Source organism: Pelodiscus sinensis, chromosome 3 (assembly GCF_049634645.1).
Source record: "Pelodiscus sinensis isolate JC-2024 chromosome 3, ASM4963464v1, whole genome shotgun sequence".
Taxonomy (NCBI): Eukaryota; Metazoa; Chordata; order Testudines; family Trionychidae; genus Pelodiscus; species Pelodiscus sinensis.
Genome location: NC_134713.1, coordinates 6,192,070 through 6,211,439, shown reverse-complemented (window position 1 = coordinate 6,211,439; position 19,370 = coordinate 6,192,070). Strand labels below are relative to the sequence as shown.

General features: G+C 50.9%; 1 protein-coding gene across 9 annotated transcripts in view; it reads right to left on the bottom strand.

Moving 5' to 3' along the window:
- The window catches only part of NCOA1 (nuclear receptor coactivator 1), a 346,176-nt gene that overhangs the window by 16,048 nt on the left and 310,758 nt on the right, over positions 1-19,370 (bottom strand). For all 9 annotated transcript variants that reach the window (XM_075923291.1, XM_075923289.1, XM_075923293.1 and 6 more), the window contains 5 exons: positions 15,807-15,975; positions 11,080-11,394; positions 8,699-8,800; positions 5,689-6,088; positions 4,227-4,401 (listed from right to left, as the gene is read on the bottom strand). In XM_075923291.1, coding sequence (XP_075779406.1) covers positions 4,227-4,401; positions 5,689-6,088; positions 8,699-8,800; positions 11,080-11,394; positions 15,807-15,975 — 1,161 coding nt within the window. The remainder of the gene's footprint in view (positions 1-4,226; positions 4,402-5,688; positions 6,089-8,698; positions 8,801-11,079; positions 11,395-15,806; positions 15,976-19,370) is intronic.

Below are 19,370 nucleotides of genomic sequence, written 5' to 3'. Positions count from 1 at the left end.
TCCTCCACACCAGGGTGGGAGAAGTCTGTTTGCCAAGGGCCCCCATCAACAATGACCCCTAAAGAAAAGAAGGAAGGAAATGGCAGTCTGCCTGTGTTGCCCTTCATCCAGGGCATTACAGGCATAAGCCAAGACCCATCCAAGTTAATAGGAGGCTTTCTGTTGACTTCAACTGGTGGTAGTCCAGGCCGTCACTTTCTAACCTGTCCTCAGCTGCACTGTCTGGAAAATCCAGGAGGCAGCTCAGGTCTTGCAGCAGGAGAGATAATACAATAACAAAACGCCCTGCTCTGGTTTGCTGTCTAACAGCCATAATCTGTATTGCTTTGCAGCACTACAACAAACAGCCTCTGAGATTGATTAAATGCCCAAGTGCAGCCAACCACCTTAATCAATCTAGGCAGCCGTTTATTGCTTCATATAGAACAAAGAGATTGAGATGATCCTCTAACTGCGCTGGAGCCGTACTGCACTGTATCAGCTTGAAACCAAATCAATGAAGTGATTCTTCTGGCTCAGCCAATTTACTAAGCAAATGAAATGAGCAGACAGGCTTGTTTGGGATTCGAGGTCGTGAACGCAAAAACCATCTGCGACCTCGTTCCATAGACTCCCAGGATACAAGTGGGTTCCATCTGCTAAGCTGCTCACCAAAACGCACTTCTCACACCCACAAAGATCAGTCAACTAGTAGACTGGCCAGCCATTGTTCTTCCACATGGTTTTCTGACAGATTAAAGAGCCCTTTGGTATCAGACACTTCTTGCGGAGATACTGCACTAAGGACATGTCTTCACTCCATGAAAGACTGCCGCTGCCGCCATCGACCTTCTGGAGTTCAAGCAGCGAGTCTTAACTAGACTCACATTTGCTCCCATCGGCATCCTGCCGTGGGGATGCTGAGATCGGCGTAAGCCAACGCCTGCTACGTATTCTCTGTGCTGGAGTTGTGAACCTTAAGCCAAGCTGCCAGGTCTAGTGTAGACCTGGCCTTAGACAGTGATTAAGCTGCCTCTTGTCTTTCTCTTCAGCCAGTCGAGCACATTGAACTCCTTGGGTGCGTCTAGACTGGCAAGATTTGTCTACGCTGGCCGCGAGTGTTTGTGTAAGAACACTGACTTTGTACAAAATCAGTGGTTCTTGCGCAAATACTCCGACACTCCCGCTCAGGGACAAGCCCTCTTGTGCAAGTAATCTTGCACAAGATGGCCAGTGTAGACAGCCACGTTAATTTCTTGTGCAAGAAAGCCCTAGCCATCGGAGCTTTCTTGTGCAAGAGAGCGTCTACACTGGCACGGATGCTTTTGTGCAAAAGCAAATCTTTTGCACAAAGACACATGCCAGTATAGACGCTCTCTTGCGCAAATACTTTTAACGGAAAAACTTTTCCGTTAAGTATTTGCGCAAAATCATGCCAGTCCAGACACAGCCCTTCCGTTCTCATTGCAAAGCAAGTTTTCCAACCCCCGCATTTGTATGTTTCTTCTTGGAGCCTTTTTCCATGTTTCAACCTCTTTTTGAACACTGGCACACCAGACTGGGGGATGCTTTTCCAGCAGGGATCTCTCCCGTCGCACCCAGAGGTAATGTCCCCTCCCTAACCCTGCTTGGTACTGCCTGTGACCTGTTGAACCCCAGTGGCCCATTCCCTCGCTCCTGCTTGTCTTGCTGTGGCATGTCTGAGATTTAGTGTTGCTCTCTGGAGCAGGGGCTGTGTCTTCTAATGTCTTGTGCTGCTGTAAAACAACAAACAGCAGCAATATTAAGAGTCTGTCTGTAGCAGGGCACTGGGCCTTGCGATGCACAGGTTCATTCCAGCATGGCCCTCGGGCCCTTTTGGAGCAGACATGCTGGGAAATGCAGTTCCACAGGACAGACTGAGAACCCAGCGGCCGTGGGGGCAGGAAACGAGCCTTCTGGATCTAAGGGAGCCTGAGCTCCAGAGAAGAGATGGGGGCCGAGGGGTGGCCGAGAGCATTTTCAGTTGCCTGTTTCAGAGAGAAATGAGCCGTCAGAAAAAGAACATGAAGTGATCTGCTGGCATTTAATGCGTTCCCTGGGACACGTAGTCAGAAGCATCTCTAAGAGGAGTAGAGAGATTCTTTTCTCTCTGTATTTGGCACTGGCATGACCATTACAGGAATACTGTGTCCCCTCCCGGTGCCTGCAATTCTAGAAGGAAGTTGATGAATTGGAGTAAGGTCAGAGAAGAGCCACAGAATAATTAAAGGATTAGAAAAGATGTCTTATAGCAGAGGTGGGCAAAATGCAGCCCACGGACCAGATCTGGCTTGCCATAATCCCCTCCTGCATCCCAATCCCATGCCCCACATCACAACCCCTGCTTTGTCCAAACTCCCTCCCAGCCCCCACACCTCCCCCTGCACCCCAGTACCCTACCCCAAGTTCCTCTCTGCACCCAATCGCTGTCCCAGACCCTGCGCCTACTCCATAGAAAAGTGCAGCCTTGATCACCTACCACAATCCTGGTGTAGCCCCCCCATCAAAAATGATTGCCCACCTCTGCCTTAGAGAGACAGACTCAAAGAGCTCAATCGACTCACTTAATAAGCAAAGACAAAGGGCAACCTGCTACAATCTATAAATATCTAGACGAGGAGCAAATACTTAATGGATTTTTCAGTTTAGCAGAGAAAAGCGTCTCATGATCTCACTTCCCTCGTGGCCGCGCAGCAGCCTATCAGGGGCCGTACAGGCGCTCAGGGCTCTGCACTTGTCCTTGTTGAACCTCATCAGATTTCTTGTGGCCCAATCCTCCAATTAGTCTAAGTCACTCTGTACCCTATCTCTGCCCTTAAGCGTATCTACCTCTCCCCCCAGCTTAGTGTCATCCGCAAACTTGCTGAGGGTGCAATCCATCCCCTCATCCAGATCATTAATAAAGATATTGAACAAAACCGGTCCTAGAGCCGAACCTTGGGGCACTCCGCTAGAAACCGACCGCCATCCTGACATCGAGCCATTGATCACTACCCGCTGGGCCCGGCCTTCTAGCCATCTTTCTATCCATCTTACCGTCCATTTATCCAATCCTTAACTTGCTGGCAAGAATATTGTGGGAGACCGTATCAAAAGCCTTGCTAAAGTCAAGGTACATAACATCCACTGACTTTCCCACGTCCACTGAGCCAGTTACCTCACCATAGAAGCTAATCAGATTGGTCAGGCACAACTTGCCCTTTGTGAATCCATGCTGACTATTCCTAATCACTTTCCTCTCATCCAAGTGCCTCAGTATGGATTCCTTAAGGATCCCTTCCATGAATTCATACGCTAGAAGCTTTTTCCTCTCGAGATCGGAGGTGAAAGCCTTGGGTGATTCTCACACTAGTCAATGTCTGTCCTAAATTGGCAAATCTCTGCTCAAATATGCCCAGCACCAAAGCAACAGGGCAGGACTGAGGTGCATTGGCAGAATTAGTGCTTGCACAAGCCCTTTGCTTTCACGAACACTTAATTAAATGACTTTTTAATTAAAGCACAAGAGTTGCTCTGTAGGCGACTGGAGGTGTGCGGTGCTGCGGGCTTCTGGCACGCTGACGATCCAAGGGCAAAATACAACATGCCAGAGCAGCTGATAGTGTGTCAATGCGGAGATTAGCCCAGAACCTGGCCTCCACCTACTGACGCAGGCCCCTGCACTGGAGGGAGGGGACAACCTTTGTGAAGCATCCATAAATTATCTGTTGCCATGGGATTTTGATGGGCCCCCCCTCACCTGTAGCTCAGCACTCCCCTGCCCCGGCATGGATTACTCCACACACAAACTAGAGAGCGCTCACTGCCCACGATTGCTTTTTTACAAGGTAATTACGTAGCTAACGTTCATAGCTGCAGGGATGTTCTACAGGCAACCCAGTATGCTAGCCAGCAGGGTGAGCGGCTAGGAGGGTGGGCTGGTGGGCCACACTGGCTTAAGGCATGTGCAATCATGTCTCCTTCTCGTGTCTGGGCCCAGTGATCACTGCAACCTACTATGAACTCACAGGAAGGAGCTGGGGCAGGAACTTGTGGTTTTGGTGCTGACGGTGCCTTGATTAATGTCAATCTCCAGGTAGCCATGTTTTATTATCCTCGGTCCCCTGCTTCCAGACCAGATGGGGGCAGGAGCACAGACCTCTGCAGTTATTGCGCCCGGTGCAGGGAAAGCGGGATGATCGCCTACGACCTGTGTGTACGTTACACGGACCTTAGGTTAGACTTACTTATTATTCCCCATTGTTCCTTGCTGCCAAGTCTTCATGTCTGGGGACTGGTACCCAGGTGCTGGGGGGGCTGACTGGAGCATGGGGCTCTGCGAAGGCGGAATCTGCGGCGACATCAGAGGGCTGCTGGGGCTGAGTGAGGGAGCGAATGCAGGCTCACTTTGCTGACCCATGCCTAGGAAGAACACAGACCAATTCACTGCAAGCTGTGCAGATGCCGTTAATTAACAAATTCTTAATTCCTTGGGACCCGATTCTGCCAGCTTTGCTCATGCAGCGTTTTACCTTCCTCCTCCAGTAGTGTCCTGTGAGGGTTTCCCCTCTTATGCAGGTGCTAGAATTAAATCTCAAGCATCAGCCTGGACTTTTGATCTCGGGCCTTCTCTCTACCCACCCCTTTTTTGTTGCTATTTGTATTACCCAAATACAGCATTTTGTAGCCAGACGGTGGTGGGGAAGCCAGAGTTCGCTTGCTATAAGGAAGGGTGTTATCCAGAACACACCAGTCTGGAGAAGGAGCTGAAATAACCGCACTGAAGAACAAGACAATGTCACTGTTGACTTTGCAGAACTATTTTAGTTGGTTTCCAAAGTCACCATAGCTGTGGGGTAATTGTCTCTGTTGATTAATTATACAACCCATATGATATACCCTGTCAAAGACTGAATTCTTTTTTAATCATGAAAAAGTGCTGCTTAAGTGTAAAAACATGTGGCGCAGGTGCAGTACCAAGAGGTCCATCTGCAACCAATTTCGGACAAACTCACTGATTTAATCTGAGCCACCCACACAATCTGTAGACAGGAAATAACCCCCATCTGTAGCTGATTTCAGACACCTCGTCAGAACACGCACAAGGATTTGGCCTCTCTCAGACATTTAGCTTCCCAATCTACATTTGAAATAATTGAATTAAAATAACCACTGTGCATTCCTCTCTCTTTTTTGAAGGGAATTGCAATTATTTTACCCAAACTTCTAGAGATCTCTACTTTATCTGAGGGGTTCAATTGGAAAATGGAGCCTGAGGAATGGGGTGCCTTCCCAAAACTTGCACTAAGCATGCTGAGATCCTCCAATGCATGACAGTAATTAAATGCAAAGGCAGCATGGGCTAGTGGATACTCAGCTGGACTGGCAGTCAGAAGAACTGGGCCGCAAACCTTGGGCAAGTCACATACTCTCTCCGCACCTCAGTTTCCCCGGGTATAAAATGGGGATAATGATCCCAGTAAAGCTCTTGGAGAACAGGGAAGGAAAATCGCTGAGTAATTACGAGGAGGATTTCCTCCACTTGGGGCTAAGGGGTGCACACCGAAGTTATTGCATTGGCCATGCAGTATATATCTTTGCTTCGTCAGGTGTTGTGTTGAGGTGTGATGGGGAGCAACAAAGGTTGCAAGTACACAAACACTGAAGGCAGACTGCACTGCACTTCCCCGGGCACAGCCAAAGACGTACCTGACCCAGAGTACTGGAACATGTTCTGCTGCATCGCAGGGCTCATCCCGGCACCGAACTGCCCCCCAACGTTCCCCATCATCCCTCTGTTCACCATGCTGTTGCGATTGGCCAGGGCTGCCTCCGCATTCGATGCCAGCTGTGAAAAGGGGCTGGTGGAGGTGGGAGGGTTTCCTGGATTCGTACCGTAGTTGGGGGGATAGGGGAACTGCTGTGGGGGTGCCTGGGGGAGGCGAGCTGCTGCCATTTGCACTGGGAGTCCAGCCGAGGGAGGGAGGTTGTTCCCGAAGCTCTGCTGTCTCATTAAGATGGCTCGCTGCTGCATTAGCTGCCTTTGCCGATGCTGCTGGCTGTACAGCTCTCGCTGGCGCTGGGCCAGCATCTGTGCATTCAGAGGTGGCTGCAAAGGAGGAAGTAGATGTTGAAATTATGACAACTCTGCCCCCACCAGAGTGATTGTACCGTGCAGGGGACGGACAAATGACCTTTCTGGCAGCCTGGGATGTCAATCATCATTTTGCAAGGAAAGCTAAAAGCCCTGAAGAGCAATTGGGGAAGCTCTGTAAATCTGCCAGCGCCCCCGTGCCGTTCAAAGGCAGAGCAGATTGGAACTATTAAAGAGCTGCCTCTGTACATGCTAGTTCCTGTAACTGAACGGAAAATCTCACATGCTCATCCCATAAAAGCCTGAAAGGCCTCCGAGAGTTGGGATTCGGAACACATGTTCTCAGCCGGGCTACGAACAGGAGACCTTTGCAAGGGGCTCCCCATCTGTGGGGGCAGCTACTGGCAAAAATTTCAGCTTTGTCAATGCATGCAGCTGCTAAGGAGAAAGACACCTGTCCAAACCCGACCATTTGTTGCAGCGCCTGATCCTGCCTTGCTACCACCACCTTTGTGCTAGACAGTTGTTGCTGGAGACTCCCAGCACAATCACTCACTTCATACTCGGCAGCCTCCCCCCGCCAGCCCTCCTGACTTCTCCTCCAGATCCCCGTGGTGCCTCCCTGCAGCTGGCCCTCCTCTCAGTTGGTATCGCAGCCCTTCTGGCTCGCGCGTATCACCGTACAATCAGTGCAAGCGACGTTTGAAAAGCCGCTGGCGCTCGGGGAGGGGGGGGAAATTGGGGGAAGGAAGGTGGCAGCTCTCTACCAAGCTCTGCCCACGAGTCACCAGAGTGAGCACCCCTCACAGTCATGTCTGCAAGCACCGGCAGGACTAGAGCCTGGGACCACGGAGGTTCAGGGGCCCCAGGCCAGGTTTCTGCTGAAGCTAGGTACTGCAGGAAGGAGCCTGCGTGGTAGCCTCGCAGCCCACTGATTGGCCCACACCCGTATTTAAGCCAGGAAGCTGTTCCCGGGACGACTCAGACCGGGCCTTGCTGTGAACCGTGGACTCTGGTTCCCACCCCCAGTTCCACTTCTTGGCTCTTTTCTGTAACCCGGTGCGTGACCCTGCCTTGCTTGTATCCTACCCTGCTCAACCCCAGCTCTCGTGCACATCCCCCGATGGCAACGTGGTCACTGACCGGTGCCCACGGGCTGCCCAGAGCCTGCAGCAGGATCGCGTGCGTGCTCCAGCCTCTACCAGCTTGAAGTGCCCAATCTCCTGGGCTTCGCTGTCAAGCCCTCCCCTCTCCCCTTTTCTTTGAGTTTTGTTCGTTCAGGGTCTCAGCTCTTTGGGGCGGGAACCTTTCTTCCGACCTGCCTGCGAAGCGCCATGCGCACTCGTTACATGATGTAACCCAAGCAGCTGTTGCCAGGGAGTGTTACCCTTAGCTGCTTTCCAAAGCACCCACTCAGTGAGCCGGGCAGCGTTGCCCAGTGGAGAGGGCACTGAAAGCCAGGATGCTTGGGCTTTACTCCCAGCTCTGGCACTGACCTGCGCTGTGACCTTGGGCAAGCTACCTCACTCATCTGCCTCTCCAATTCCTCCTCCCTTTGTCGGTCTGGCCTATTTGGACTGTAAGCTCCGTGGAACAGGGCTCTGTTTTTCTCCGTCTGTGTACAGCTCCTGGCTAGGGATGGTAAATGGCATTTAATCAGCCAGTTGACACGTCGATGGAATTTCCATCAACTTGTCGATTAGTTGACAAGGGGGGGAACTGCAGTGGGGTTAGCTCCCGGCCAGGCTATCTTCAAACTTTCATAACTTGTTCAAATCAAACCTGATTTTCACAGAGAGACTTAATGGCACTTCTTGCCGGTGAGAGCTAGTTCCACAGCCAGGGTTTGTAGAGGTGCTGTCTTGCCACCCCACTACTGACTGCAGTGTCTCAGTAAAGACTCCCAACTGGTTTGCTGAGTTTTGGACATTGCTTTTCTCTCAGGCACCGCAGCGACAGACAACGCTGGGGGGACAGTTTCCATTGTAACCCTTTGTTTTCAGCATCTGCTAACTTGCTCAAACTTTCACTTCTGGGCTGAAATTTTCCACCAGGATATTTTATTAACTTTGAGCAAATCTGGTTCAGCCATTTGGGACACAAACCCATCCTTTATAGGAAATTCTTAAAAGAGATGATTTCAAACAGACCCCAGTCAAAACAGCTGGCTTAGAGACGTGAGCTTTGGCCTGGAACGTGACCCGAATCTGGCTACACCTTCTTTTCCCCTTACACTGAGCAGAATCTGAGCCCACTTAACGGGCCGTGGGAGAGACCTGCGGCTTTGTAGGACTGTTATAAAAGATTCACTAGAGGTACAACTGTAAGCAAACACCGTCCGCTACGAGGGACCCTTCTCCAAGCCAGCGCCACTTCTTTCCAAGCAGAGAGAGAGAATTTCCAGATGCAAACGCCGGATATCCGCAGTCAGCACCACAGGAAGTTCATTTGGGGCCGTATTCTACTACCCCTACTGATGTGGAGTAGTACCTCACTCTGCAGTTAGTCTCACTGGAACAGACCACGCTTACTGCTGCTTACAGATCAATGGCTAGGCCCTTCGTGGGGAGGGATTCATTTCTGCTGTACTGATAAGGGTGCCAACATGTGACTTCCTCTCATTACCTGAGGTGTAATCTGCGGCTGCATGCCTGCCCTCATGCTGATGCCAACCGGAGAATTTGCTGCAAACTGGTTCAGGATAGCCTGCCGATTCTGGTGTATCAGCTGGAGAGGAGGAAATCAGACAGACTTACAGCTCTGCCCTTGTTTTGTCCAGTACAGCATATCTACAGCCCCCTCCCCATGGCAACTGGCCTCCAACAGCATTTCTCTTCCCTGTAGTGTTCCCCCCTATCTTGGAAGCAGGTAATTCATTTAAAACAGGGGTGAGCAAGAGGTGGCTAATGGGCCGGATCCTGCCCACCAACCTGCCAGATCCAGCCCACAGCAGCTTCGCCAGCACCCTTACTCCTAAGCAGAAGCAGCCTCTTGAAACAGCAGGCTGTTAATTGATCTGCAAGCTGGGCAGGGAAGAGAACGTTTTGCGTGCTGTCCCGCCCCTAGCAAAATTCCCCAGCTCCCAACAGCCAGTTTCCAGCCAATAGGGGCTGAGAAATGTTGCTGAAGGCAGGAGCAGCAAACGGAAGCACAGCCACATGGAATAGCCCACCTAGCACACGTGCATGGAGCCTGCAAAATGGCTGGCTGGGATCCGCCTAGGTAAGGGCCTCCCAGCTACAGCCTGCCTCTGGCACCCCACACCCTCTCCTCCCAAACCTTCTGTATCCCCTTTCCCCACCTCCTCCAGGTCACACCTCTCTCCCTGACCCTGCACCCCTCCCCCAGGCCAGAATCCTTTCCTGCACACATACCCTTCCCTGACCCTGCACGCCATGCCCCTGCCCCACATCACCACCCAAACCCTCTGCAAGCCTCTCCCCCCTTCACCCAGGTCACAACTCCCTCCCACACCTTGCTACACCTCTTCCCTAAGCCAGAATCCTCTCCTGCACCCGTAATCCCTTCTGGACCCTGCACCCCAAGTGCCTACCCCAAATCATAACCCCCTCCTTCACCCAAACTCCCCCTCAGATCCCACACTCTCTCCTGCACCCCAGTCCTCTATCCTTAGCTCCCTTCTACACCCCACGCACCATCCCTGGAGTTCCTCAAGGGTCTGTTTTGGGACCCGTACTATTCAATATCTTCATCAATGATGTAGATATTGGGATAGAGAGTACGCTTATTAAGTTTGCAGATGATACCAAACTGGGTGGGGTTGCAACTTCTTTGGAGGATAGGGACATAATTCAAAATGACCTTAGCAAGTTAGAGAAATGGTCAGAGGTAAACAGGATGAGGTTTAATAAAGAGAAATGCAAAGTGCTCCACTTAGGAAGGAACAATCAGTTCCATACATACAAGATGGGAAGCGACTGTCTAGGAAGGAGCATGGCGGAAAGGGATCTAGGGGTCATAGTGGACCACAAGTTGAATATGAGTCAACAGTGTGATGCTGTTGCAAAAAAAGCAAATATGATTCTAGGTTGTATCAACAGGTGTGTTATAAGCAAAACTCATGAAGTCATTCTGCCGCTCCACTCTGCACTAGTTAGGCCTCAGCTGGAGTACTGTGTCCAGTTCTGGGCGCCACATTTCAAGAAAGATGTGGAGAAATTGGAAAGGGTCCAGAGAAGAGCGACAAGAATGATGAAAGGTTTAGAGAACATGACCTATGAAGCCAGGCTTCATGAACTGGGCTTGTTTAGTTTGGAAAAAAGAAGATTAAGGGGGGACATGATAGCGGTTTTCAAATATCTAAAAGGGTGTCACAAGGAGGAAGGAGAAAATTTGTTCCTCTTGGTTTCTGAGGACAGGACAAGGAGTAATGGGCTTAAAGTGCAGCAGGGGAGGTTTAGATTGGACATTAGGAAAAAATTCCTAACTGTCAGGGTGGTCAAATATTGGAATAAATTGCCAAGGGAGGTGGTGGAATCTCCCTCTCTGGAGATATTTAAGAACGGGTTAGATAGACATCTGTCAGGGATGGTGTAGACGGAGCTTGGTCCTGCCTTGAGGGCGGGGGGCTGGACTCGATGACCTCTCGAGATCCCTTCCAGTCCTATGATTCTATGATCCCAGACCCCACAGAAGGGCGGCCCTTGTCCACTTACCAAAACCTTGGAGTGGCCCCCTATTACAAATGATTGTCCACCCCTGATTTAAAAGGACTCTTACTAGTTTTCCCACAATCTCTTCTAACTGCAAAATGGGCAACATGGTCCCTTCCATTAAGCTGGATTCCTGGTGTACATCCTTCTGCTCTAGGACAGTGGGGCAGCTTAATGAAAGCGCCTGTGTCAGAGCCGTGTAGCACAAAGCCCACGGCGTGGCAGTTTTCAGACTTCTGTAACTGCCAGCTCATCTGCCGGTGAAGAGGGTGACTGCTGGGCAGCACTAGCTGAGGACTTTGGATTCCCCAGAAAACAGAAGGGAACATTCACCTGCTGCTGCCCTTGTAGCCGCTGCTGCAGCTGAAGTCTCAGTTGGTTGGGCGCCGTTGGGGGCCTGGTCAGAGTCTGCCGTGGCTGCATTCCCAGGTTGGTGGGGAAGGCCCCTCGGGGTGGTGGTACTTGGACTGGCATGGGCCCGAAAGAAGGTTTCTGCCTGACCATGCCTGGGAATGAGCCGGGGAGATTAGCCGAAGGAGAAGCAGAGGAGTAAGGCTGGGGGTACAGGCCAGGCTTCTGGTCCATGAGAAGAGACGGTGTCACTTGCTGTGTCTGGAATCTGTCATTCAGCACTTCCAGGCCGCCTCCCTGTTTAAAAAGGGGGGACAAAAGTGAGACCCCTACAGAGTCGCTAAACCCAACGCACCTGCCATGCGCTCCACGTCTCGCAGAAGGCAGCAAAACCCAACCCAAAGGCCCCTCTTCACTCCTCGGTGCCTCAAAGATGAGCCAGAATCGTCTGTTCCTCGGACTGACCCAACTGCTGGCCCGGGCGTGGCATCCACTGCACCGATACAGCCAAGCACCCCGCGCTTGCTTGAGCCGGGGGAGCGCTCCATAAAGCAACGGCAGGGAGGGCAATTCAGACCTCACTCCTGGCAAAGGCCTTCGACCCTCCCAGGGAAAAGGATTCTTTGCTTGGCCATGAACAAAGGCCACAGGTTTCCAAAAGGCTCAGCACATGCAGTTGGGTCCAGATTTTCCAGGGAGCTCGTCTCTCGCTGTTGTCAAGGGAAGAGGGGGGATGGGCAGGAGATTCTGGTATGTCGGGATAGGTCAGAGGTGGGCAATCATTCCTGACCAGGGACGGGGCCAGGACAATTCTGTGCTTCCCCAACCCTAGACCCTGATTGTGAAGTCTGTGACCGCACCCCCGTCAAGAGAACTGCCAGCTCCCTAGCCCCACCCAGGGTCAGCCACCAGCTGAGCAGCATCTGGCAGTGGGCTCCGGAGGTACGTCTAGACTACATGCCTCTGTCGCCAGCTGATCAGCTGTTTGTCGGCTCAGCGCAGCAGCCATGTAAATTTAAATGAAGCGGCGATTATTTAAATCGCCGCTTCATTTCCCTATGTCTGGTAGCCTAATCTACATGCCTCTGGCGACAGAGGCATGTAGTCTAGACGTACCCTGAGTGCTAACCCCTTGCAGGCTGGGAGGAGACTTCACGTGAGTGGTGGGGGAGCGGCAGGGCCGGCCCGCAATGGCCCTTTTGCCCACCCCGGGATAGGTGATGGGGAGATGACTGAGAACAGTGGTGGAGAGCGGACGACTGCCCCTACTGTACAATAGGAGCAGAGCTATCCAGGAAATCTAGCTGTTTACTGGAGCACCCGCCTCTGGCTGCGCTGTGGCAATGGGAGGATCCGTTCAAGGCAGGGGACCAGCCTGGTGCCTTCTACGTTCCTTCCTACAGCAGCCAACAGAGGGGAGGTGGCCCAAGGAAAGGTTGCTGCCGGGTTTCCCCGTGCCCCAGCATCCCCAGCCTTCGAGAGCTGGAATAACAGCCTTCGAGAGCTGGAATAACAGCCTTCAAGCTGCTTCCGCTTCCAGAGACCAGCATAGCGTCAGCGCGAGTGCACAGGTCCATGCCCTCTTGAGCTGTGCTCTGGGCTCCTCGGCTGCCAGCCAAATCAGAATCTCTGAGGAAGCCCACACAGGGAAATAGGAAACAAACGGTTCTGCTTTCGCTTTATTCCAGGAAGGGCAATGGAGCAGCGACCCAACAGTGTTTATTGGCGCTCGGCTCATGGCCCGAGTTCCACAAGTTAACTAGGTGCAAAAACCACCTTGCACTCAATGGGGAGGAGTGGGGGAGCAAATTCCGCAGCAGAGAACAGCTCACTGAAAATCCCCGGATCTCAGCCCTCCCGATTAAGCTGGGTAACAGGAGCACTTCACCTGAGCACAACTCCCTGAGGGTATCTCTACACTAGCCCCCTAGTTCGAACTAGGGAGGCTAATGTAGTCATTCGAACTTGCAAATGAAGCCCGGGATTTAAATATCCCAGGCTTTATTTGCATGTTCCCGTCCGATCGCCATTTTTAAATGCCACTAGTCCGGACTAACTGCCCGCGGCTGCACACGGCAGTTAAACGGTAATTTGAACTTAAGTCCTTAATTCAAATGACCTGTTACAGCTCATTCCAGGAGGAGTAACAGGTAATTTGTATTAAGGACTTAGTTCGAATTACCGTTTAACTGCTGCGTATAGCCGTGGGCAGTTAGCCCGGACTAGTGGCATTTAAAAATGGCGACCGGACGGGAACATGCAAATAAAACCTGGGATATTTAAATCCCAGGCTTCATTTGCAAGTTCGAATGCCTACATTAGCCTCCCTAGTTCGAACTAGGGGGCTAGTGTAGACATACCCTGACTGATGCTGCAGCAAAGAGGTGGTCTCAAGACACAATTGGTTACCACATTGGGAATCCTCTCCCAACAATGCTGAAATCACAAAGCAATCTCCTGCATCGGCAGTCGCGCTCCTCTCTGAACGGGCGTCTCCAATGCAGTTAACTCAGGTGATCAGTGCCTGGGTGAGAGCAGCCACTCTGGATGCAACACCAGGCCTGAGTTGCTGCACCCCTGCTGGTGCTGTATGTGCCCACATGTGTTGCGAGGACATCTGGGAGCCATCAGTGAGCTGAGGTGCTCTGGGAGTCTTTCCTGGTGAATTGCGGGAGATCCTATCTGTCATTCCTGGGGGGAGGCGAGGGAGGAATAGCAAACAGGAAGCTACAGCAGGACTGTGTCCTCACTGCAAAGCAGTGACCGGCACCGAGGCGCTAACCATATCCTGCTGTGCCAACTAGTTCAGGCTGAAAGTGCCACTAAACTCGGCTGAGCTCAGGTAACTCTGCAGTGAAGACACCCCCTAAGGCTAGAGTACACTCTGCGTTGGTTCCAGGTGGGGCTGGAGTAACAAGTAGAAAGTAAGAGTAAGGGTAAATCTGAACAACGTACCCAAAGAGATACACAAGCGGGGTAGGAGGAGAGATACATTTCAATTAGATATCCAAGTGGGAGGCCATCAAAACGAATCTCTTCCCAAGGGTGCCTGAATTCTGACTGTTGTTCCCATAAATATTTATGTCCAGGACATATTTTATAGCATTACACATGCTATTACCAAGATTCATCTGGAGCCATGGAAAAAGCCCAAGATTAATATTATAGAAACGATCGCTGGATGGGAGAAAAGTTGGATTTCAGTTCCAAACACGAGATGGAGCTCTGAGCCATAGACTGTCAGACAGGGAATTTGCTGGCTTAAGAGGGAAGGTGACTGGTATTCTCACACAACTCTAGGCCCCCGGCTCTTTGTTCCAAGGCATCTTACGTCAGTGATTTAGAGAGTAAGCTGACGGTCAAGTATCCTCACAAAGTTAGCTGGCGTGGATCTGGCTGCTAGGTGGCCCACCAATTGCAATCCAGGTCCTGGTGAACAGGAAACACACCAGGCCACAACTGGCATTTTTATTGGCAGCCTCAGGAGAGGACTCAGACTGCACGTGCCACAGAGACTGAACTCATCCCTACATTTTTAGAAGTGGCCAGTGATGGGGTATCCACGCTGAGCTGCCTTCAAAGCATCTGCTATTGAAAGTTCCCTTCCACGTTTTCTGAAAACCAAATCCCCTGAAAGCGTCTCAAGTTGGTTACCCCAAATCACGAGTCACTTAGGGAAACTGGGGCTAGACTCTAGATTCAGGCTTACGTATACGGATGGGACCATATAGAGAAAGTGCGTTGCTACCACGTGGTTGCTCTATGGGGGCTCACTCCTGCCCCCATCAATGGCAAGAAGTTCAACGATCAAGGAGCAGGCCTTGGAAGAGGAGAGGAATTCACTCTCTAGGGCTCCCTTTCTAGTTCTGTTCCAAGAGCACTAAAACTAACTACAGATTGTTGGTTCGAATGATTTTTTGGAAACAAACACTTGTGTGTAAGTCCAGTGAATTGGAAAAATAAATGATAAAAACAGTCTTGAACTACATCATTATTTTTGTGTGTCTGTTCTCTCTCAGAGGCCCAGAGCCCACCACTGAATCAGCGCGCACGCAGGCAGAACCCCATCGGGGTTTACACAACTAAGTTCCTTTTGCACGGCTCTGAGGCAGGATCAGGGCCATTGCACATTGGCAATATTTGAGGGGGGCAGAGGAGACCAACCCATCGAGCCTGCGGTTAAATTGGAGACAGAGGTTGCTGCAATGGAAGCCATGCCTGGTGGTAAAGGCTGTGCATTTTCATACCAGCAAGGCCATTACACATACATTATGCAGCATAATTAAGGCTCGGAAATCTCTACTTCCAGCTGGAGTTCTCTTCTGCACTCTAACCCCAAAGTAAGATGGGGAGGCAGGAAAGCCTGCCAATTCTCCCCCTCCCCCTCCCACTGCAGGAGCCATTCGAGGATAAATACGTTCAGCCGTCTCTGAGAGCCTGATGTTTCCCACGGGGGACCGCATTTTAAAAACAGGGGGCACAATATCGTATGTCATCAGGATATTTTCAAACTTTTGGGGAGAGCACACTGGAAAATGCCCTGGTATTAAGTATCCTCTTTGAGCCTACTGTGGTCTTTTCTTCCCAGCCACATCTGGCAAGCACCATATGTTGGAAGCCCTCCTTTGCAGCCGTGATCAGGCCTCTGCATCTGGCCAGACACAATGCCCTACCAGCCCCAGCACTGCCCAAGTGCATCTCTTCACTACCTGAACCAGTTTGTCAATCCCGAGTGCCCGGTCCAATTCCGCCAGCTCCGTTTCATCTTTGCCGCTCAGGAAGGACACGAGCTGCTCGAGGAGGGCCTTCTCGTCGTTCCGGCCCTCCGGCGTGGTGGGAGGGCACAGCAGCTCGTCCAGCTGGGAAGTGATGCACTGGCTGTATGGACAAGGCAAATGGACATAGTAAGTGCAGAAAACAGCTCAGCAGATCAGCTGTGAGGGGTCCACCCACATGGGAGAACTGCTTCTGCAGGCTTTGCTGTTGTTTAACGGGTTTGGAGTCAATGCAACAGCTTGCTCTATGATCTAGCGAGCAAACCCACAGTGGTGTCTGGAGCGCACCAAAGGCGAACTTCACCCCTGCGCAAGGCTTAGGCATCACTTCAGACTATTGCTGAACCTGTGTGCAGGGTGGAGTCTCACCCCCATTATAGCAAAGACAAAGCCTCAACCAGGTTATCAAACCTTCCTGATTTTTCCAGGTTTTGTGCCTGCAAGCGTTCCCCTCACTGGGAAAGATGGCTGATCTGGAGCCCTGAGAAGCCTTTGGAAACACAAAGCTGGAGAGGTTTGGGAAAAGTCAGAACAGCTGACACTAAAGCTGCTAAAAGCAAAGAGAAGTGTTTAGGCACACAAATAAAAAGCCCAAAGAACTGTCTCTCGATATTCTTGGGGATAAGGTTAATAAATAACGAGAGGGGTTCCAATGACGTGACTAATTGGTGTCAATGGGATTTGCTGGGCTTGACACAATGAAGGGAGCCATGCCACATGATGCTTTTAGAAAAGCACAAAAGAGAGAAATTAAACATGCCAGTGGTTCCCAAGAGCAGACATGTTTATCCTTTCAGCTCCAGATGAGGACCAGATGTACAGTAAGTAACTGAAACCAATCTGATCATGAACACTGCCGCCAATACACATAGTTGAATTCAGGGAAAGAAATATAAGGCACTGGAATTTCTTAGACTACAATACAGGAGCAGAGGAAGGAGGAGAGGGGCTTGCTCCAGTCTGCAACAAAGATTCCTGCTGCTTGTTGCGTCCTATCAAACCACATTTATAAGTGTTAAAGCTGCAGCTAACATCTAGCTGTCCTGGCTCCTGTACACACAGACTCCATCAGTCCACAGGAGCGACATCACATTCGGAGGGAGGAAAGGGCTGGATCCCAGGTTAAATGGTGGGCTGGAGGTTGGCAAAGTTCCCTTGATCAGAGACCCTCCTGGATACCAGTGGTCAGTCTCCCCAGGACTCGCTGGTGCAGGCTCCATGCAGACATCATGATGTCTCTTACGCTTGGTTCACATTTGGAAAGTTCTCTCTCCACCTGGGAGGTCTGGAAACTGATTTTTTAAAACGGAAGCTGCACCACTGGAGTATGTCACGTGGGCCACGCAAATAATCAATGGGCCAGTTCCCACGGCGGTCAGTATGTTTGACGCCACTGGGGCAGGGCGTATGTGCTATACAGTAGTGCTCCAAGGCCAGTTCAAATGCAGAAGACAGCCTCTGCCCTGAAGAGCTTACAGTCTAAAGAAAGAAAGGGAGCAACAACGATCCCATTTCAGAAAGGGGAGAGAGACAGAGGTCAGAAGCGATTCACCCAAGGTCACTCAGGGAGTCTGGGAACTGAATGTGGAATTCCAAACTCCCAGCTTAGCATCTTAACTATAGCACCAATGTTCTGTACGCAGCCCACCCGCCATGCTCCTGGGGTGAGGTGCCGTTTTACTTCCTGCAGGCCATCTCTTCAAGGTATTTCTGTGTGTGGCAACACCAATGCAAAGCCCTGCACTAAAGGGACTACTATTCCTCAGAAAAACTGCAGGTCCCAGGCACATTACCAAGGATCTGCTGATATGCTCCAGCAAAGTGATTCATGGGAAACCAGCCAGCCGGAAAAGAAACCCTTCGGCCTCCCTCTATCAGCCTTGTGCATACAGAAGAGCGCAGAAAGCAAGCCACGTCTTCTAAAGACATGCAGCTCCGAGTGACCACAAACCCTACACAGAGACCCACCACTTCATAACGTGAAGAGAGCAGCTCTGTCACACACTAGTTAACAGAGAGCCTGCAGCAGCATCGTGCTTGCATACCTCGAGGGACAGCTCTGTTAACAACACACACGTCCGTGTAAGCTTCACAGAGCAAGTTCAGTTTGAGCTTTAATAATAGGGCCTGTCAAACTGAAAACTGGCGCATGCAGCCAGTAACTTGTAATCAGATTCCGTTACACACACAGCTCCAGCAGCGAGCCTCTTCACAGACACGGTGCTTTGTTTAAAGCAGTGCTGAGGACAGGAGCAAGACCTTTGGGGGGTTCTGGTCCAGAAAAGCCCTCTGGGCTAGGTGAAAGGCTCACACCTCTGGCTCTGGGGGCTCGTCTTCATCATTACTGAGACCTTCTGCCATTCAAGGTCAGGACTATCTGATTAGCAATGGCAAAAATTTCTCCCTTGCCACCTAGGTTAAGTGCAAGACCTGGGGTTTGCTTACTCCCCCTGATTCCTGGGGGTACTGCTTTCACATGCAAAGAAGCAGCATCGCACTTACTCCTAACATTGTTGGAAGCCATTTCCCCCTCTGCTCCCTTCTGACACCCCAGTAAGGTGCCCATCCCCTTGGTATCTGGGCATCAAATGTAGCACGCATGGCAAGCAGGTGTTCTCCAGTCCCCAGGATAGTTTTGTGAGTTTACATATGATGGACATTTTTAATAAATCCTTTTATTTATGTCCATTGAAGGGAAAGACCTCACTGAAGCTAATTTTTTCTGTCCTAATGATATTCCAATATCGCTGCCTGGTTGTTTAATGTTCCATTCTCCTTCAGAGCATAGCTGGTTATGCAGTAGACTGTTTACCTCCCCACTGCAAGCCTTGATGCATTCACCACTGATGAAGCCCAACTGGAGCTATTTAAATAGCAACATGGAAAACCCCATTCAGAGGTTCTGCTCAAGCAGAACTGTGCCTGCCTTCTGCCTCAATTCGGGCCAAAGGAAAGTTTCTGCATACAGTTTCTGCAACCTTCTAACTATGTCACTAGGTGGCGGTAGTTCAAATTACTGGACTCTGAACCAGCCTTAGTTATTTGGAAAACAATTTTCTCTCTCACGCGGTTTTAATGATGATTTCAGTGTATCTGCTCTGAGAGGCACCTTTCAGAGCTGAGCGTGCACTCCTATTATTTGTACAGGGTGAAGCTCACCCTTGGGGAAAGGGCCAGCACAAAGCCCGTGCAGCAGTGAGGTAGGAGTCTGTGCCGGCTGGCCCTTCCACACAGCTGTGAATTTCATCCTGATGCCACTGCGTCTCCTCCAGTCTCAACTAGCTAAGGTGAGAACACATCTCTCTCTCTCTACTCTCAGCCAAACACATGAGACTAGAGACTGTTAACTTCTACGGGCATGGCTAGTGGAAGCAAGTCTCAGAGCCCAGTTGGACAGACTCGGACTCATACTATGGCATTAAAATTAGCAGAAGCCAAAGGAAGAAGGCGGTTGTGCTTCAGAGCCCAAACCTCTCGCACTAGGACTAAAATAGCAGT